The sequence below is a fragment of the Cinclus cinclus genome, chromosome 2, assembly GCF_963662255.1.
Source record: "Cinclus cinclus chromosome 2, bCinCin1.1, whole genome shotgun sequence".
In the NCBI taxonomy this organism is placed as follows: domain Eukaryota; kingdom Metazoa; phylum Chordata; class Aves; order Passeriformes; family Cinclidae; genus Cinclus; species Cinclus cinclus.
In genome coordinates, this window is record NC_085047.1 from 98,280,738 (window position 1) to 98,303,144 (window position 22,407).

At 37.7% G+C, this 22,407-nt stretch overlaps 1 protein-coding gene across 2 annotated transcripts in view; it reads right to left on the reverse strand.

The window, feature by feature from the left end:
• MID1 (midline 1) overlaps positions 1-22,180 on the reverse strand; it is a 91,837-nt gene extending 69,657 nt beyond the window's left edge. For both annotated transcript variants that reach the window (XM_062515111.1, XM_062515110.1), the window contains exon 1: positions 21,521-22,180. In XM_062515111.1, the coding sequence (XP_062371095.1) occupies positions 21,521-22,180 (660 nt within the window). The remainder of the gene's footprint in view (positions 1-21,520) is intronic.
• Positions 22,181-22,407: the final 227 nt, after the last annotated feature.

Sequence of the window (22,407 nt, forward strand, 5' to 3'; positions counted from 1 at the left end):
TCAGCTATTTTCACCATAGCTTGGTAGGTTACTAGTTTACGAAAGAAATAAAAAAAATAAAATGGAGAAATAAAGAATGAAATAAAGGTCAAATGTACAATATCCTAGTGACAGAATTCCTTGCACCACACATCGATATGCTTGCAGAGCATTTATGTAAGCTTTAAATATTCACTACAATTATTTTCTCAACAGGGCCAGGTTTTCCAGTGAAGCACAATGTTAAGTCAGTCAGCAAAAGTAAAATGGACCACCTTTACTATGCAAAAACCTCATTGCAGTTACAAAGTTGTTGGTGATTTTGTTTCCACCTATGTCTATTGTAACATGGACAATCCAGGGGCTCCGGAGCTTGGGTTACATAGAAGAGTTGTTGCCAGGCAAAGTTTCCTAAAGTAATAGTCCTGAACACTGGCTATATTTTCAATAAATCTGAAATATTGAAGATATATAGAATTTCTGGGGCTGCAAAGGCCATGTGAGCATGGTGTGACCCTTGCCAGAGACTTTCTGAAGGTTTATTACACAGTAGAAACTGATTACATAATACAGTTCAGGTTCAGGAAGACTGGGATGTCCTGAGAGCATCAGAATTCCCATGCTCCGGTGAAGAGCAGCATGCACATGCCTGGGTAGTGATTGCTGGAAATCCCAAAGATGTTTAGGTTTCCAGATGAAGAGCAGCCGTATTCATGCAACACTATTTCAGTAGGAATTTGGATTTCTGGAATGACATTATGTGTGGTCACTTAGTGATAAGAGACACAATAAAGTTAGTGTCTACATTAAAGCATGTGAGCCATTTGAGTTATCATCTGGAAATTCTGGCCTTAAAAATTTGCACAATCCAGGAGAGGACTCAATTCAGAAAATGTGAGTATATGGGAGCTTTTTATTAAAACTTGTCAGGGCTTAGAATGTGAAAAAGACAACATAATCCTGAATACTGATGAACTTCAATTAGCCAGAATCAGGGAACCACAGCAGGTTCCTTGAGCCCTTCTCATCCATGAAATCCACTTGAGCAGAATGAACAGGGCTAAGAGAAAACATTCCTATGATCTGATGCAGAGTTTACATGGAAAAAGTGAATTATTAGTATACAAGCTAAATTCACATGAAAAGCTGAGTAAAAACTAGTACTGTAGCTTGCTTATCAGGAAGAAATTCCACTTAGAGTAGTAAGGTGTTATGCAGAAATTGATAAATGCCACCCACTATCTACTAGAGTATCAGCATCTCATGAGAAGTTTTAACTTACAATAGAAGATCCCTCATTGGGAATGGACCCCTGGCTCACACACAATAACTATTGAATACAAAATTTCAAATTGTCCATTCTAACTTTATTCTGTGATTGAAATTTTGCCACTGTAAATTTCTAGTTAAAGAAAAAAAAATCAGAAAATAACATTTTAGACAGGAGCTCTTATAAAAATTAAACCTCATTGCTTCTCAGAAAGAGAGGTTTATTATGATAGCAGTTAGTTTAAATGAAGATAAATCAACCAAAAATTTGAGCTAATCAGAAACACAACTTTTTTCATATTGCTTATTATTTGGATAATTTTAATTCCCAGGACTTTATGGTCTGGTGTTCAGACCTCTAGGCATCTTGATTTTAGCTACAATGAATGCGAAAACACAGAGGAGAGAAGCACTCTATTGGCATTTGGCATGTTCTAAAGCTATCAAAAGTCAGTGGTTGGAAATCAGCCCTTTCCCAAGGCATCACAGTGCTTAATGCCATTTCTTGATTGTTCTGAAAACCTTGGCATCCAAAAATCTCCCTCTCCTCTACCATGTTGAGGGACCTGGTATTGTGTTGCACAGGACTTGGCAGCATCTCTCCTGGTCCCTTCTGCTGTTTAACTGCATGCTGCCCTGCGGTGTCCGAATCAGACACACATCAGGCTTCATGGCACGCTTCCAGGGGTGTAGCCTTGGAGCAATTCAGATCTTCATTAGTGTGTGGTTCATAAACCACAGAAGCCCTTCAGAGTTCTGAGGCTGAAATAATGCTCACAGGGATGAGTTGCTGATAGTTTCCCAATGCCTGTAGTACAAACCAGGCAAAAGCAGCCATGTGCTTCTGGAAAGAAATCCTGCCTTACGTGAACTTATGTAACATTGCTGTGTTGCTGGTGGTGTGCAAAACAAGAACAATTAAATATTTCCTTCTTCTTTTTCCAGTTACTGTTAATTTGTAGTGCCAACATGTAGAATCCAGTGATCAGAGTGATAATTCAAGCAAACACTAAAAAAGCTGATGGAACAGCACAAAGTTATTTTCTGCAAACTCTGTGGGAAGCTTCTAAACCTGAGATTTAACCTTAGGATCTGCAAAATTACACAAAAAAATATTTAAATAGCTCTGTTTCAGGAAGCTGGCCCACCAGTTTTGTGACTAAGTTACACTTGGTCAGTTGATTAAAGACAGAGTTATCCAGAAATTACTGGATTTGAGGACCACAAAAATCCAGCCACAGCAGCTGGGCTGGAATAGGCCAAACTTTGACCATTGTTTTTTAGTAATAAGTGTCCTGGCTATTGATCTTTGAATTTCAACAGCTGGGATCAGATGGAACACAAGCAAAAGCGACCTATGGATATGAAGAAACAAAGATGGAATGTTGCAACAATATTACAGTGATCAAAACTGGACTGACTTCAAATCCCAAACCAGGCTGCAAGAACAAAAGAGCATTTTAATGGGTGGAAATTATTTGTAATATATTATTCTCCTCACATAATAAAGAGGAAATCTCTTTTTTCCCTTTTACTGTTGTCTTATATATTGGATTGAAACACTTCCTTCTGGTCCTCTCTGCCAAATCTCAGTATCAGAGGAAATATCAGCTCACTATTGTTACTATATAAATTAGTTGAACTTCATCTAAGACCAGTTTGTAGAACTACTGTGCCAAAAAGGAAAAAAAAAAATTATTCTCTTAACTCATTACATCTCTGTTTTAAATAAACCTGCATAGAAAACCAGATTCATTTGGAGAATGTAAAGGACTATAAAGAGCTGAATAAGGCAGTAGAGAGAAAGCAGCTTCTGCAGGTGTCTAAACCCACATGGGCCAGTCATTCTTATTGTCGTACTGGATATTACCTGATTCTGCACTATATAAGGGCTGTGGCTGCAATTGATTGTCTGGGTCAGCAGGGAAACTGAAATACTGGGGGAAAAAATGTGGCTGTTTCTTTGGTCCCTGCTCTGGACTGGGAAGAGAACAAACCTGACCTGGGGTTCCCGTTTCTCTGGGAGAGAATGAACATCCAGGCTCTGTGCACAGCCAGGCCAGGAGGGACAGGATGGACAGCGCTGCCTCCTGTCCTGCTGAAGCTGTGTCAGCAGCGGTACGAGGGACAAGGCTGTGAGCTGCTGGGGACTTCATGGGCCAGAGCAGCCCAGCCAGCTGCCTGGGAGCCCCTGAGCCCATCACCTCTGGCTGGCTGGGCCCAAGAGATGGGGCCAGAAAAAAGAAGAGCTGGCTCCAAATTTCTTCCAGCTTTCTCCTCAGTGACACTGTCTTCTTGTAGAGGGAGGTGCTGTTTCCAAGACCATCACAATGAGATTAAAAGCCAAATACCATAATCCCTGAGTTAGTGGGTAAAAGAGGGGTAAAATGATTAGAGTTTATCTCCAGGCTGCTTTTTCCTAACCTCAAACAAATTCTGACATTCTACTAAAAAAGTGGAAACAGCTTTAGGATCAAAACTCCGTTTGTGATGAATTTGCAGTCACTAAAAATGTTACCCAACTCTATTAACTAAATTGCAGGATAAGGCCAGTCTGATCCTTCCATTAAGTTTGAGATTTTGCCAGCATTTTCTTGGTGACTTTACAGAGCTTTACAGCAGCCAAATAATCTGACCAAAGAGGCCAAAGCTGAAGTAACCAACAAGTAATGTGAAAAAAATCACAGTGAAGTTGTTAAGCAACTTCTACAACATTTTTGGGGGTATGGCACAGGATAGAGGCACTTAATTGTCTCCAGGTATGAAAGTATTGCACATGAAATCCAGGATGACTACAAAGCTTATTGTGAGCTGAAACAAATTGGCAACAAAATATTTCAGTCTCTCACTAAGATTGCCAGCACGATGTCATTTGACAAACCTCTAAGAAGACATGAACGTTTGTTTCTCTAGTTCTCATACAACTTTGGGTTTGCAAAGCTACATAAACAAATTACACTCATGAAATCCATGACAAATCTACAAATCCCACCCTGCCTATTTCTCTTTAACTTCCTTTTATGGCAGTTCGAACTCAGGAGACACCAGCCTGCTGCTAGAGTAGATTTATGTTTCTGGAACACTCATCTGAGGTCAGATGTTAGCTTTAATAACTATTTTCTATTTCCATACAAAAGCATGTTCATTGGTCAATACTGAGCAACAGAAGGATACAGCAGGCTCATTTTTTCAAGTCTCAAAATACAGTTTTTCTCCAACTATATACATATAATAGGAATTCCCACCTAACTCTAAACTCTTTCCTCTTAGTATTTTTAATGTTCTTTCCACATCAAAGTTGTTAAGTTTTTCTGGAACCTTTACTATTGAATGGGTTGATCTTTAATCTCAACATTTTCTTTCTATCTTTAGCAAATTATTTATTTTGGTTTCCATCAAAACACTGAAATTTCTCTGTTTGTACCTTCCCCCAGGCCCCTTTTCCAATTACTTTGGTCAGATTATTTGTTGCTTCTGCAAATTTGCTGGTAACTGCTATGCACTAAGGAATTAAAAAGGAAAAAAATAAAAGAACCCCCCCACACCCAAAAAAAAAGAAAGGAAAAAAAAAGGTAATGTGAAGACTCTGAACTCTGTTGGCTCCATCTGACCAGCTGCCCCTGAGCTGAGGTGTTAGGTAAATCCTTTAGGGACATGTGATGTTAAATATTGATGGATGTCCAATTATGAAGCCATAATAGTGAATATTCATATTGGAAACACAAACCCAGGAGATCTGCTTAGCATATAAAGGTACACAAACATTGCTGTTAAACTAAAGTATGCTCTAAGCTGCAATATTTTATGTAAGTTTAATTAGAATAGGCATACTAAGGTTTATTAACCTAAACTTCTAAAGGCTCAGATGTGGCCAAAATGCAAATTTATCTCTTCTGAAATTAGAATTTAATTTGCACTCACTTTTAAAACAAATCAGAATCACAGCCTGCTTTTTTATGAGACTTGGTGACCCTGGTTTTAGTTTTATAATCACACAAATGGTTGCAGTGGTCACTTCATCACAACTCTCAGCACTTTAATGGCAGTTTGTTTGTTCTTGAACAGCTTTAGTAAAGAGAGTGGTGTGCTCATCACAGTTTTTATAGTCATTTGAGTTGCATGTTGAATCTCCTTGTGCCAGCCTGGGTCCTGACAGCTCTGGGAAATTCATCACGCAGGAAGCCAGCATTGCTGCTTTCCCCCAGACGGAGGAGGTTGCTGCAGCTACAGCCAGGCATCCAAACATGCCCTGACAGAAAAGGGGGGCAACGTTTCAATGTTTTTGTAAGGGAGCAGGCAGGGAGGACGAGTCAGCTCTGGGCATGAAGTCCTGGAGTCCCCCTTGCCTGATCAGGGGCTGTGACTCTTCTGACCCTGACGGGGGCAAAGCTGTGGCTCCTGCAGGCTCCCTGTCGTGAGCCCTCCTTCTCTGTTGACCTTGTCATCGTGGAGAGTGGTGGGGAATGTTTCTCATGTAACATATTCAAGTTTTCTCATCCTGTCCTCCCCTTGCCATCCCAACAGTCTCTCCAGCATGGCTTGGATTAGCCTTAAATTCTTGTAGTTTCTTGTTTCAGATTTTGATCTGGCCATTTGTCATCCTGGGTCTGTTTCTCCTCTCTCTGGTCTTAGAATGACAGAACACAGGATCATCACTTTGGATAAGATTATAAACGCTTCGCTGTTGAATTGCCAGTAATGAGTCTCTGCCAAATTTATACTCTAAAATTCCCCAAGCAGCAATTTAATTACATTATTTTGGATACAGCAACATAGCAGCTGCATTAATTTGATGAGGATTCATTATAGTTTATGGTGAAAACAATGGAAAATTAGCTCTGGTGTGTTTTGGAATTTGGTCTTTATTTAGTTTAGAATAGCCCTGTTTTAGCGAGCATGACTCCCAAGCCCATTTGATCCTGCAGTCTGTGAGAAAGTGGGAAAGCTCTGACAAAAGTTTTTAAAAATCAGATATATCTACACCTGTTGCAGCTCAGCTGTTAAACTCCTGCTGGTTTGTGGTTAAAAGGGATTTACTAGACAGATCCATTCTACTATATTTCAAAGAATATTACAGGACTATTTACAGTCATGTGTATAAATCAAAATAAAAACATAAATAAAAAGCTCCAGTCTTGCCCCTATTTTTCATTGATGAATCTTTTCTGCAGAAAAGTATTATATCCCTACCAGAAATCTAGTATGGGTTCTCAAGGAAATCAAAACCAAATGACTTCTACAACTACTTCCAAGCTCAAACTTAAACCAGCTTTGTGAAATATTTAACATTTTTTTTAAACTTTCTGGGGGATTTATAGTAAGTTAGGGGGTGACATGAAGCCTAATCAGAGGGAAAAATACACATTTAGGGTGTAAAAACCTCCTAAGATCAAATTTGTTCTCCTACCACTATTCTAAATAAAAGCCACAGATCCATACTAGAAGCTTTTGCCAGAATGCCAACATCATGCGAGGGGCATAATTTCTGCAGGGAATTTATGTACTGAAAGGAGCCTTTCTGTAGATATAGTACCACTTTTGTATATCTAGTTTATTTTTATTTGTTTATCGATTCTGGTGATCTTAATGGCAAAAATAATTTTTGGCCACTTAAAAACACAAGGAAAAAGAGTTTCTGTTTTCAGCTTTCTTAAAATTCTGTCACATTTGTACACCTTAACCAGTCCATGCTGATAAAGAGCACAACCCCTAACAAAGCTGGACATAGAGGAGTTGCTGTACCCTCTTTTGTTATACTCTCTTAAGGGCTGTAGCTGGAATTGCTTCTCCTTCCTCAGGATAATACTTAAGGTTCATTCAATCACTTTCCTTCCTGTTCTAATCTGTCAGATCCTTGTCTTTACTTTGTGCCAGAACCAGACTAAATTGGACTCATCATTGCATAATTTCAACTTGCCAGACATCCAGGAAATTATTTACTTATTATACAGAGTTGATTTTTTATTGCTCTTGAGAGCTGGCATAGCTAGGGTGGGATTGAACAGGCAGGGCATGGGAGGAGGTAGGGATGAACTGTTACAGGAAGGGGGAGATAGTGGATGCACAGAAACCAGATATTAAATTGTTATAGCTGCTAGGAAATTGTATTTAAGGCACCTAATTTGTGCAGCTACTATCAGCATCTAGGGCAGCAGTCTTCCTAGAGTACACTTGTGCAGTCCATGGAGACTGCTGGGTGCCTGAAGAGGGAGAAAATGGACCAGACCCAGGGCTCACACCTCAGGTGTTTCTGCACTGCTGGGGCTGCTGATGGCCAGCAGAAAATGCGGGGAATCAGTTCACCAAAGGGTCCACAACTACTGAAGCTGCTCCAGTGGGATGACAGCAGCATGCAGAAAAGACACGGAGAGCAACATAATCAGAAAGAACTATTTTTGGTGGCAGCAGGCTTGTCAAATTAGTTCAGTTATCCCATAATATACCTTCAGTGCTGAGAGTATTAGTAACAAAAATCCCAAATTGCCAATGATAGGTAATAAACAATCAAATGAACAATAAATAATAATTTTACAATCCAGTAACATTTATTGAAGCAATGCGGGATTTTGGTGGTCTGCTTGAGACCAGAATTTGATACCTATTATAAACATAAGGCAAAAATAGCAATAGAACCAAATTTTTAAGACTGAACAGGACACCTTTTACTCCCACTACCAAAGTGATATTGCTTCACACCACTAGAAAAGAATTACATGAATTCTGACTTGTAAACAAGAATACTGAAATTATGTGTGTAATGTGTTACAAAACAAAACACCAAAGCTTCAAAACACTTTTCTTGTACCTGCCACTCCCAGTTTAAAACAGCCTCCCATTATGGAAGTACTTAGCTTCTCTGGGTTTTATGACAAACTTTCCCTATGGATTTTTCTATACAAATAATGACTCAGAGAGAGCAGCCTTGAGACACGCAGCTTCCAAGATCAGATATTTATTTGCCTGACCTTGGAGACCTCCTCGGGAAGGAAATGAGTTCCTCCAAGGAAAACACGTGACAGCAGAATCAGTCTGCTCTTCAAGCAGGAGTCATTCAATGAGGCATTCCAGTCTTGAACCTCAGGGTGAGCCAGGGCTCCTACCATGCTGAAAACATGTCAGAAAAAACCCCAAACCAAACTACATGAACAAACAAGCATTCCCCTCCTTACCCTCTGTTGTTTTCCTCCTTGGAGTGACAGTTTCATTGCAAACGATAATCAGTGTCATTACAAAATAAGCTCTCCCACATCTGAATTTGTAACTTATGACAATAATTTTCCTGTAACACAACAATTTACTTCTACCCCTATCCTGCAAACACTCAACTCTACGCACAATAGATGCAAAAACTATACTAATTTATTTAAAATTGTTTTGATATTGTGCACATTAAAATCTGAAGGCTTCACTGTTGAAATCAAGCATTATAATATTTAATAGTAGAACTCCTAATTGTGTTTATTTGCTGTTTTTTTTTGTTTTTTTACTTTTCCTAAAGTATAGTAGTGACTTATTTCACAAAAAAATTACATTGCTTTCAAGTGAGAGTATGCTAAATGATTTAGGCAGAGCAAGAACCCATTTAAAACTACTCAAAATTCAGACTTTAACTGTTTTCCATTTTTTCAGAAAAATGCTTTAGTATTTTATCATTCTCTTTACCTAACCTCTTCTAACAAAAGACATTACCAGAAAATTGTTAACCTAAAGAGGTAGTTTTACTCAGAGTAATTCACTGCATGTTCATACAAAGGTTTTCAACTAGTACAAATATGAACAAAGCTGGAAGTAATCAAGTAAATTAATGGGGTAAAAAAGGTTCCTCTGATAGTATTCTTACCACAAAAGAACTGCAGTAATGAATTGTATTCTGCCTGCATAAAAAATTCAGTGTATAAAGATTTCAGAAGTGTGTGTCTACCAAGTCTGAAAAGAAAGCTATTTCAGCAGAGGAAAAAAAAGTGTAAAACCACAAAAAGGCTTCATAGTTCCACTCTATTTGGTGGACTTGATTGGAAAGGTCAGTTTTTCCTCAAGAGTGATCATAAGAAATGCTCAAAAGAGGGTGCAAACATTTTTTGTATGGCTAATACAATGCCCTTTTCCCTGCAAGCTTCAACTTATTTTTGAAGTTGAAAGTTGTAATCAAAGGCAGGGGAAAGAACAATACTTGCCCATACTTAAGGGGCACAGCAAGAAAAGACTGAACAATCGTATAAATTCACCCAAAATTTGCATGACCTCAGCAGGCATTTCATGGGTCCTTTTGGTAAGTGGGCACCTTATTGACCCTTGGGCTGAAGAAGGGCCTCAATGCAGGAGCTCTCTCACATGACAGATTTTTCCATGTAGTTGAAATGAGTTTTATTTTGAAATGAGATGACTGGTAATCCTCAGTGTCAGCCTTCCAACAACAAACACTCACAAAGCAAATGCAGCTCATCCCTGCCAAGCTGAAGAGCCCCCTGTGCAATGGGAGAGCCCCAGCACTTGTAGGGCCCCACTGGAGTGACCCACTGCCCCAGCAGCCATCTAAACAGGGGAAGCAGCAATGATCACACCCTCACCAGGAGATCCACGACTACTGGAAAAACACAGGAGCTTTCACTACCAAGCATTCACTTCCATGCATCACTTACTTATCTGTACATATATTTTTCCTCTTTTATAGTTTACAGAATATAGTCCTATTTGTCAGATTGGGAAAGGCATTGAAAACACTTATTTTTGGATTGAGAATTTTGAAGTTGTTTTTTTTGTTTTTAACTACATTCAGGTATTACTTGCAGTATTTTAATAGTTATTGGAATTATTCATTTAAAGGAATTTCTTGCACGCATATGTTCCAAGCTTTTGGACAAGAAATAAAATATTTTAAATACCTATTCAGATGAACCTTCATTCATGTACTGATCAGAATTATATCTTCTCTTTAGTGAATTATTATTAGGATAGATATTGCTTAAATTCAGTTTGAATGAGTTATAATCTCCATATGTTGCTGTTTTAATTTGAAATAAATTTTGCATATGCTGTCATTAGCTATAGCTTAACGAGTCTGCTAATGCTTCTACTGCAAGACACACATGTTGTGAACAGTTGCTCATCTTTAATCTCTTTCAAAGCTTGACAGTATCCCAACAAATAACAAAAATCGGGTTTATAGTCTCATATTTCAAAATAGTCTCCAGAAATGCAGAGGTGAGTTTTGGGGGGAAGGCTACTGAAGTGTGGGAACCTATGGAAGTTCCAGTTGGTCTGAGAGCTAAGCACTGGGTGCTTACCAAGGGAATGTTAACCTGTGTAACCAACACAGCAACATAGCTTCTTCTCTTTTGATTCCTCACAGGATGTTTTTATTTCTCTGGTTGTTAATCAAAGATAATGTGTTTTCTATTTTACTTTTGCTAATTTTATCTGTCAACCAGATCTACATGCAGAAAATTTCTCTGACATCTCAAACACATTACAAACTTGAATGGACATTATTATTCATAGACAACATGCCATCTCAATCACCATGACCTGCATGGGGTAAACAGGAGGGTTTGACCAGTCTTATCTTTTGGTGTGTGTGTGTGTATCTCAAAAGAAAAGAGAAAAGCTGGATCATTTTGACCAGGATAGCACTTGTTTTCCCTCATCTGCTTCAAATCAGCCATTGTCTTGCCCAACTCTGATACTCTGAGTGTGTTAAGAAATCTTTCAGTGCTATCTGCCTTCAGACATGTACCAGTTAATTTGTAGTCAAACAGTTTAATGTTTATCTCTTGAGGCAGAAACAGAAGTTTAATACCTACAAAGTAAGTATTTCAAAATGTGCATGAATTAGTGGTAGAATGACAGTAAACAATATTAAAAAAAAAAGGAGTAGTGCTTAGTGCTTTAGGCATACCCCTGAACAAAAAATATATTAACAATCCCATCCTGATATAAGTCCTGGGATGAAAGAGCTCTACCTCCCAGCCCCTCACTCCCATCCCTTCCCTCAGCCTAAGAGCAGATTGATGCTCCCTTCTTCATCTCTTCTGGTATTAGCAATGATTTATCACCCACAACTGGTGAGCCTATGGTAAACAATGATGGGAGAAATGATTAATGCAGTATGGCATTAGGAAGTAATTACATCAAAAAGGCTATACATTTTGCTATTTATTATAATGAGCTGATACATACTTTACATTAACGATCTCTTCTCATTGATACAATGATTTTATTTTCCTTTTATTTGGAATAAACCTTCAAAGAAAAATTTGATATCACAACCATAATTTCATCAAGAAATTAAAGCTGGAATACTTATAAGATAGAAGAGAGTCTTTTTCTCATAGGATATAAGAGATCTTCTCATATTTTGGATTTTTTTTTTTTTTTCAAATTTAGGGTGCGTAGATTTCAGTCAATAGAGAGAACTGTTATGGCAGTAATTAACATCAGTTTCAACATCAGAAGTAATTTATTAGACTGGCACATAAGGCAGGACATGCAGAGCCAGAAACTGCAGTAGTACCTCTTAGATGAAGAGCACAAGAATACAGACTTTTCAACATAAGGACAAGGGGAGGTGAGGCTATTGTATTTCAAGCCAAAATAATTATATGAAATCATATGGTAGTGCTTCCACTGACTAGTGAAACTAGCCAATATTAATTTCAAACATTCTTTCAATCTTGGCCATTATATGATGCAAACAGATCACTTGAATATTACTGTGACCTTATAAAATGTCAATGTACCTGTCATGGTTGCTGCTGTACTTAGTTCTAAGAACAGCTGAATGAATATTCCTTGATGCTAGGATTACATTACAAGTACTTGTACAAGACCTTACATTATAGGACTTCTTATTGTTTTAATTGATCCTTTGGGAATTACCATAGTAAAAATAAGTAAATTAATTCCTATACTTGACAGATGTGGTTGGCAGAGATGATAGTATAGGGGAACTGTCTAAAAATCACAAATACCCACTGAGATTTTCTTTCCCCATTTTCTTAAAACCCCCCTCAACTTTCATGTAAATCTGAAACTTTATACAGTATATTATTCCATCAAATTATCTTTGACTTTCAAATTTTCAGCATTTAATTTCTGCAGCCACTCTTCTTTGGGTTACTAAAAGGCTATGGACAAGGGGTCTGGGGTAGTTTAGAAGACCATTCTGAATATCACAACTAATTGAACAGATAAATAACAAAGGAAAATGCTAGCCACATGCACTCTAGCTACTTTTCTCATCTGTGCTGAATTTGATCTCTCTCATGATGTAAAATATAATTACAGGATCATACTGCTACCTTATGTTAATATGGCAAATATACTGTAAAGAAGCTAAAATTGCAAGGTTCCAAAAAAATAAGATTAAGACTACATTTAGACAGAAAGTTTTCATTTCTCAAGAAATGCAAAGTTTGTGAGCGTGGAAAAAACCCAAACCTCTATACTCTCTTGGTTTCAGTCAAACTGACAGAGCTTTGTTCATGTAATAAATATGAAAATATAAATAGCCCAAAAATTCTGGAAATGCGATAGTCATAACTGAGATGAAGAAGGGAAAACATTTCTACATAAACATATGCCTGTCTATGGACGCCTTGCTTTTGTCTTTTTCTGACCCTCTCCAATTTTCAGTGGTCAGAATCTCAGAAGTTCTTATGGAGAAGTTACAGTGCATGTGCAAACACAGGTGCTAGTAGGGGGCACAGAATTTTCTAAATTTTGACGTTTAGTTCTAGCTACTAAAAGGAATCACATCTTGGCAACCGGAAACAGCTGAAAATGGATTAGTCATCTTTAATGGAGGGGATCTGTAAGGTACAGAACCCAAAGGCCCAATCTTACCAGCACATTTGTCTGAGACACTGAAATAACCCTGTAGATGCACCCCTTCCACTCTTGTAAACTGAGATGTTGCATAGGACCAACATGCCACACAACAGAGAAATATGTAAAAAAGTAATACTTCCACTCCAGACTGTAGAAATTAAAAAAAGAGAAAAGGCTATTATAAAAATCAATCCTGCTGGCACTATCAAGGCTCATCATCAAGAAAGTCAGTGATATATTACTTGTTAATTAGCTAGCCAAGATATTCTATGCATTCTACTGGTGAAAACAATGCATTTTCAACTAAGCATTTAATCTGTAAAAGGGTAAGGATTACTTAAATATAAGTTTCCAGAAAATGTGAGAATAACTCAGTATAGTCACACTAACTTTTTCTTTGTTCCTACTTCAATTGTCACTCTCTTGAGACAACTGGAAAACAGATTTGTGAGAGCAACATTATAAATGGGATGTGAAAGATGTGAAGGGCAGAGGAATCCCCCTGCTTCAAGTTCGTGGTGTGGGAGTTGGTTCTCAAGGGCAAAAATGTCCCCCGAGGAAAAGAAAACTTCTTGCTTGGACAGTCAAGGGATGCCCACAGAGATAGGAGTCTGGATGACTGCTTTTGGGGATGGGTAAATACAGATGGGAGAGAAAGGGAGCACACAATCTTATCACCCAAATCAGGCTTTGAGTCCAAAGTATGCTTTAGCAATCCAACATGGCTTTCCAGTTCATGGCTTTCCAATTCATGACTTTCTGCAGGAGTTTTCTTTGCCATGGACTATTCAGGCTCTACATATTAGGCACCATTTCTGTTTGTTATAAAGCCTATGTAAGGTTCCCAGTGCTAATGACATATACAAGTATTGTTGTTTTGGTAGGAAGTGTACATTTTACTGAAGAAAGAGGGTGAAAGGAAAGCATAACTGATGTACAGTTGTAAAGCCCAAAATTGGAAGGAGTATACTGGGTAATGGGATCATTGTGTGGTTTAAGATCAGAAAAAAGTAAAAAAATAATTTAAAAAAAGAGGTAAAGAAAATTATTCAACATAAGATAGTTCTCCATCTCTGTCTCATGCTCCTATAATTGTGTGTCATTACTGGTCAGAGGTAAAATAATTTGGGTTGCCTTTTATGGACCAATTTAATGTAATAAATTAAATCTTGGAAAAAATATCTGAATAAAGAGTGTTCTGCAGTGCTTCTTTGGGGGACATTTACATCTAGATTTTGCAGTGGGTTTTTTTCACATTTAAAATCTATTAGCAACCTTCATATTTGTCTGAAAATGTATTTGCTGCCATATTATTTAAAACAATTTCATTCAAATGAGGTTGTGCTTTAAAATGATTTCAGAATAGACATACTTAGGTACAGACATACACATTTTTACCCTTCATACACCTTCCAGTGCCACTGAAGACTGTGTCCTTTAGCACACTGTCCACGTTGAATGGTTTTAACCTTACACCCCCAACTATCTTATCATTCCCTGGTAAAACACTAAATTTACTGACTTATTCTATTTATCAGTTATAACAAATGCACTGTTATGCTAGAACCCATAAATATTCTGCTTTTGAAGACAACTCTTTGTTACTTTTCCTGTTACCAACACCTTCTTTGTTACTCTGGTAGGCAGTCTACATTTCCTAAACCTGTGCCCAGTGTTCTAAAAGAGTTTGTTGGCTTGTCTTTATACTCATCTGCTTGTTCAACATCCACATTTATTACTTTATTATTTATTGTTTCTACACAAATCCTCATTCCAAGGATGTCGTGGATTATATTACACCAAAAACATTCAAGCATTGTACTATCTGAAAACACACAAGCAATGAAGGGTCAGGCAAGAGTCACAATACACTAGTTTAGAGCTTGAACATGGACTTAAAGTTTGTTGTCTGAACAATTTGGACCAGAACCATGGAAAAGTATGACAGTATATTTTATTTAACTTCTAGTCTGTCTTCCCTGGAAACCAGGGTCATGAGAACAAAGATAATGCTGCACTATTCAAACTTTTTTTAAATTCTTTTGTTCTTCCTGGACAGATTAGACCTTCAACACCATCATTTCCACTAAAATTGAAGGAAATAAGTAGTATGTGAAAGAGTTGCCAATTGTTATATTTGTGAAATTAAGCTTTAAAAAACTATGGCTTACATTATTTAAGGGATCTTGGGCACATAAATCTCCCTATTCTCATAGTACTTAGAACTATTGTAAAATCAGTTCATTATCCACAGTCATACGCATGAAGAACTTAAAAATGTGTCTAAAATAAACACACCCACCCACTCTCCCCCTATGAAAGAGTAATTTTGGTATTCCGGATATATACTTTCTGTTATCCTTCTAAAGTCTGAAAAGAAATACCAAATGGAGGAAACAGACAGTGCAGATAACACTGAACTAAAGAGAGAATTTTCTAGAGTCTGCCTTAATAATTACATTTCGGTGTAATAAAATAAGTACAGATGGAAAACCATTGTAGTAAAAGAGCTTATTACCACATCAATCCTCTTCCTTGCAACAACTTTGTATGTCTGGATCTTTGCAAATACTGATAGCATAGCAAGTTGGTTATATTTTTGCATCTGTTTCTGGATTAAATAATTCAGTAATATCAAATAATATTCCAAAATAATCACTGTGACCATTCATCATTTTAATTTCATAAAATTATAAACTGAACTAGCTATCAAGCAGTACCTAATCTAATAATAATATGATAATATCAAGCTGCATCTAATGCAATAATAATGAAAGTCCATGAGCTCTACACTTTGACAGGTTGGATATGATGTTCTAACTATATGTTAAACTTGCAGAACTGGCACTACTCTCAATCTGTTAAGAGCAACGTAAAGGAAGATGCCACTTATCTAAATGTTTAATAACACATCATTATTACACTGACATACTATATCTTTGTGTATTCATGCTGAATTGAATTTTGCTTTTTTGCTTTTATATATTCTCTATATTCTTTACATATATTTTTGTAGCTCTGTAGCAAATTATTGTATTCATAGCTAGCACGTTACCTACACTATTAGACAGAAAGACAAAAAAAATTCCCCAATTACTCCAGGCTCTGGAGGTCTAAGGTTAGATTCTCTGGGAAGCCAAGGTTGAAACCAGCTCTCCGAGACACATTTCCATGAACAAAGTTTAGTTCTTATCTGATGTGGGGGGGAATTCAGAAAAGGGTAGAACCAGGGAAGAATTACCTCATCGCTTATGTCTCTAATTGGGGATTTTTGTCAGTTATGCTAATTTGCTAAACACATAAAAATTGTACGCACTCTACGTCATGTGTGCATCTTCAGTGCTTTCCACCTAGCAAGTTGTGCACCTAAGGATCTACAGATCCTTAAAAAGATACCCCCTTTTTATCACTTAACTGTCTGGTTGTGATTTTAGAACAAGCAAAAAGGCATCAATATCAGCTGGATTTCATTAAAATAGCTTGCATTAAATAGAAAGTTAGCAAAGTTAAGGGTATGCAGAGAAAATATAAACTTAGATATTAAAATATTCAGCCACTAAAAATGATCTATGCACAGAATTGTAAAAATAGATAACAATTAAATTATTGATATATAGTTTATATATATATATATCTATAATTAAACTTTTGACTATACTTTTACTACACCTATACATGAAACTGTGCAACTTTACTTAAAGCATAGGCATATGTGTGTTCCTTCTAATTCAAGATTCTAGATATTCCTTAAGTTAGACATTGCTGAAAATTACCCATATTTCTATGCTAGACAACTCTATGTAGACATAAATACCAACATATTCTATAATGCAATATTAGTATTGGTTTTATATACTGACATAAGCACTGCAAAAACAGGTACAGGATGCATACAGATTATATATGTATTAACATATATGTGCATACTACATTTATATGAAAGTCCAGAAAACAATGTTCCTGGATTGTCAAGACCACTGTTTGTAGGAACACATATTTTTTAAATTATGGATTGTTATAATATCACGATATATCAATTAACTATCAAACTGGCATTAAAACAAATGCCATATAAAAATAGTTGGGAAGCTTCAACACATATTTTTCCAGAATCATTTCAAAGTTACTTAAATATGCAAAGTTTTTAATCGATAATGTGTGTTTAGTAGGGAAGCAGATTAATTTTTGGATTCTATTTGTAGCAAGTGTGGACTTGACAAAGTCTCCTACCTTTATATGGTCAAAAGTTTGGAAAAGATGAATTCATTCCTCCCTATGTGGAAGCAATTCCTGTTCCTTTAATATTCGTGAGTAGTTGAATTGACACACAGTAGAAAAAGTAATCCTTGCATCTTGAATTAACAGAGTAGGAAAAATAGATGTGTATGGATTCAATCACTAAAATTAGCTGGAAAGCAGACAAACGAAGTTCCTTTTGTTTCTGGAATTGCTGAGTGCTATTCAGAGAGCTGCCCTGCTTCATAAACATGTCCAAAAGAACTCAACCTTAATAAATTTAGAACAAAAATATGCTGAATGAAAGCTAAGGTACAACAGTCTGATTTAGCAAAAGATCTTTCTTGACCAAGCATTAGAAAAATTGTGCCCAAACTATTTTTTGGCAAGAAGATATGTGTTAGAAGCTAAATTCTAAGTAAATATGAAGACAAGTAAAAAAAAAAAAATACATTCAATGGTGTTATGCTGACTTTACACCATTTCAAAATACATTTTACCACCTCTCTTTCTCTTTTGTTATACCTCTTCATGGCTCTTTGTTAATATTAAATGAGTGATATATTTTCATACACACCTTAAAAGTTTGTTCCTCCTCAAATATTCTCTATTGTTCAAAATAAATCTTATTTACTGGGTTTTTCCTCATGTTCATGAGTTTAAATATATCTCTCAAACAATTGCATTTTTATTATTTTTTCTGGAAAAAAATAAAATATGTTTATATTGTAATTTTCTTTTTATTGCAACAAGACAATATGTAATTAGCCATAAATATTTTCTTTGAAGTAATATGGTGTAGTAAGCATAGGCATTTATTCTTTCTACATTTACAACCTTGATTGTTTTTGCTGCTAAAAATTATTTTTATCACAATTTTGATCACCACATCATAAATCAAGTGTATTACCAGTATATTTTCTATTCTCTGTTCTGGTCATGGTTTACTGCTTTTTCCATTACCAATATGCATCTGTCTATCATCAACTTTAAAAGAAAAACAAAAACCAAAGCACATCCATAAACACTAATCCAACAGTGAGCATGAAGGTGGTATCGTGGTTGGGCAGTTAAGCAAGAACGGATTGCCCCTGAAGAAACACAAATGCCCTCAATCCCCTCTGCCCCAGTACAAGTTGAGAAATAGAAGCACCTCTCAGGGATGGAGATATAGGGGCCAAAGGAAAGCACTTTCTCATTTTGAGATGTCCACAGTTGTTGTTACACTCACTGTTAAACACACTTTAGTGTAGATGTCTCTGCTGAACAAGTGTACAGAACTCTTAATTAAGGAGTTTAATTTTTGCTACAAAAGGAGCTAGATTGTAATTCCATCTTTTGTCTTATGCTTGATGAGGAGTGAGATATTGTTTAAACCATTAGCAATACCACTGCAAGAAAATGTATGTAACTAGCATAGCTTAACACCCAGAACAGCACTGGTTGCTGTTAGCATCAATTGTGTGTCGATTTAAAGAGAAAAATCAGAAGAATCACATTAAGTGGTTTAGCTTTTCTTTTTGAAAGATGTTAACCACATCTTTTTAACTGATCCACTATACTATTGGGTATCTCATTCTTTTAGATTTTTTTCAAAAGATTGGAGTAGCCTATATATCATACCCCATGTATACTAAAAAACCGCAGCAGCAGTATAGCAAGCAACAACCCATTTCCTCTTGTGGAGATTTTCTAATCCCTGTCAGCATTTAATTTGCCAGTGGTGTGCTCATATAACCTGTAAGTTAATAAAGACCATCTGCAATCTCATACCTATTATTATTTTATAGAAGCACCAGTGATTCAGGAGGTCATATCAACTTTAAGGAAGGAGGAGGAAGAGATATGAATGTGAAAATGGACTTGAAATTTTTGACCATCAGCTAGCAAATGTCGGTGGAACTGGTATCGTTCCTTTACTTCTGAGGGATAAATGTTAATCTACAGAACTGAAAATCTCATTTTCTAAGATTGATTTGTACACCAGACCTAATTGCTGTGATGGCAGTGGTAATGAGGAAAGATTTCAGATTATCTTCTTGTGAACAGAGAACAGATGCTGGATCTGCATGGAAACCACCTGGGCTAATGTTCCTGGACCAGAGCATAAATGTGTCATATGTGGCATAATTGGCATGACTGATGTCATCACTAGCATTAGCAACATGACTGCTGGCTGCTTTGTGACTAAGATGATAGGAACAGCATTTCACATGGAATAATTGTGTGTGTAAAGGTCTTTTGTACAGTTTGGGTACAAAGAAATTATACATCTCAAAAAAACATACAAATAATATAAATAATGCTAGGAGTTGTCAATCTGAGACAAGAGTTATTTGGATCAAGTCCACACTAACCATTAAATTAGTACTTTAATTAGTCTTCAAGGTAGCTGGTGTCAAGAACTTTAGTAGGCTTAGAATTTTAGTTGCCTTACTTTTAGGTTAGTTAAACTGGGTGAAATCCAATGTGAATGTTATTTGTCTTTTAGAGACCTTCAGAGCTTGCTTAGTCATCACTGCACAGAAAAGACACAGATCACGGAAAAAAAAAAAATCACTCATTTTCTTATCAAGAGTGTTGAGTCAAAGATCACAAGGGAGAAGACAGGCCTTTTAAAGTCTTTCAAAACTTGCATTATCTATATACATCAACACCAAGAAATAGTTACTACTTTTTCTTACAGCATCAAAAATATGTTAATCCAATATTTAATGTCAAAAATTTTTCATGTTAAGTAGTATGTTCATATTGGAATAAAGTTGACAATCAATACATTGTTATGCCACTAAATAGTAGCACCTGTTAAGGATGTAAACCCACTGGATTAATAAAAAGCACAGTAAATCCAGGCATCTATTCAATTTATGGCTCATGTTAATGTTATCAATGACAAAACTATTAAAATAACAAATTAGTTCAGAAAAACAAAACAAAAACCAAAAAAAAAGGAAAAATAACAAGTCTTTGCTAAATTAAAAAAAAATCTGTATGAGTTGAAAGAAAGTTATCAGGTCCAGGCAAAGAAGTGTCTTAAATTAATATAATCATAGAATATGATGTGCATGTTTGCATAGCACAGAGATGCAAAACCGCACAGAATGTGTGTGGAAATTTCAGCAGCAGGCACCAGAGTTATTATAGACACAAGCGCATCCCCACACTTTAATCTCAAAGTATTTAAATTGGTTAAACCTATAATTCAGTTTCTTTTCCATGTTCAAAATTCTGTGTGGGAAGGCTTGCAGGTAAACTTTGGTCTCCATGCTTGTGATTTCTGGATTGCAGTCCATGTTTCAAAACTGCCCCCACAGCTGCACACAGACTTGCAGACCATCTGGAAGGAGTGGGTGGAGGAAAATGTGGGGTGCCTAATTCCTCCTTGGCTCTGCAGCAGCAGAGGAATCAGCATGAGAAAAATGTACACCCAGGTGGATGTGAGGTCACCTGCCTTGGCCTCAATGCTCAGCAGGAGCTCTGCCTCTGCTGGCAGCCTGGAGAGCCTCCAGAGCACCCTGTGACCTGGCTGCCCACTGCCACCTCGTCCAGGGTGTCCTGCAGAGAGCCAGGCTTTAGGAGCCTTTGAGCTACCTGGTAGGAGATGTGCCAGAAGTTTGCTGAAACATGGAATGCTATAAGATCAGAAACAATTATGGCTTTAATTCTAGGATTGCACTGCCTGTGAGCCTGGTGGGAGGCAGTGCGGGAAGAGCAGAACCTGCGTTCGGCTTCCCTGGCTGGATGGGCAGCTGGCATCCCTGAAGCCAGGACAGGTAAATGCATCTCCTGTCATTGGTGATGTGAAGGGCTTTTCACAAGGAAAGCAACCTAATGAAAAATAATCAACAGCAAAGCGTATGCAAAGAGTGCATGACATTTCAATCAGCATCTGTGTATGTGTAGTCATCACTAAACCTTGCCAGCTGCAGGTAGATAAAATTCAGCTAAACAGTACTTTATGCTGCATATTCCTTATGATACCTTTAGAGAAACCCAACACAAGTGAGGAATTTTTTTTCTTAAGTAAAATCTGGCACCTTTTACACAGTGAGCAAGCGCGCACACAGATCTGCGTCTCTCATATGATCTCATATCCCACATCTGCCTTTCCCAACCACTGCCAGAATGAGGAGTTTAGCATGCAACCAAATGTTATATTGCTTCCCAACCACACACTGCTTGGCTAAAAAAACTGATAGGTAACACTGACCTTTAGCTTGTCATAGCGGTCACTTAAAGCTGCCACCTGATGGTCACGGTGTCGCCCGACCAGTTTACACAAGGCACAGATTAACTGGTCATCAGTCACACAGTACATGTTAACTTTCTCGTCCTCATGCTCCAAGCACATTAATCCCCTGATGTGAGAGTCCGGGATAGGCTCGATGAGACGGTGGCCGGTGAACGGCTTCTTATTGGGGTGAGTGGCTTTCAGGCATTCCTCGCAGTAGGACACCTCGCAGGTAACGCAGGTTTTCACCGCCTCCTGGGCAGGGTCCTGGTCACAGAACTGGCAGAGCACCTTCTCGCAGGACGACATGCTGTTGTTATCGAACGCCCGCTCCCGGCGGGTCTCGCTGGGGGAATTGGGCCCACTGACCGAGGCTTTCTGAAACCTGTCGATGATGTTCTGCAGGGTGACGTTGCGCTTGAGCCCGTCTAGACCGCGCTGGCTGAGGGTGATGACATAGCGGCAGGTCGGGCACTGGAAGGCGGTGATAGACTCCACTGGCTCGTTGGTGGCGCAGTGGGAGACCAGGATGCGGTGCGCGCAGTTGAAGCAGAGGCTGTGAGCGCAAGGCAGCAGCAGCGGGTCTTCAAACAGCTCCAGACAGATAGGGCAGGTCAGTTCTGACTCCAGTGTTTCCATCTTCAGGCAAAGCTTTCCTGTGGTGTCAGCGAAATCCAGGGAAGCTGATCAGCTATCTGGAAACACATGTAAAATTCGATTAGGCAAGAGAAAACATGAGGGGTCAGCCACAGGGGGTTGTCAACTTTCGCCACTGCTCCCTGGTCTATCAACCCACCACGCTGGGCGAGAGAGCAATCAAAAGTTTTGAACCTGCACATACACACGTCAAGGTATTTAAACTGTTT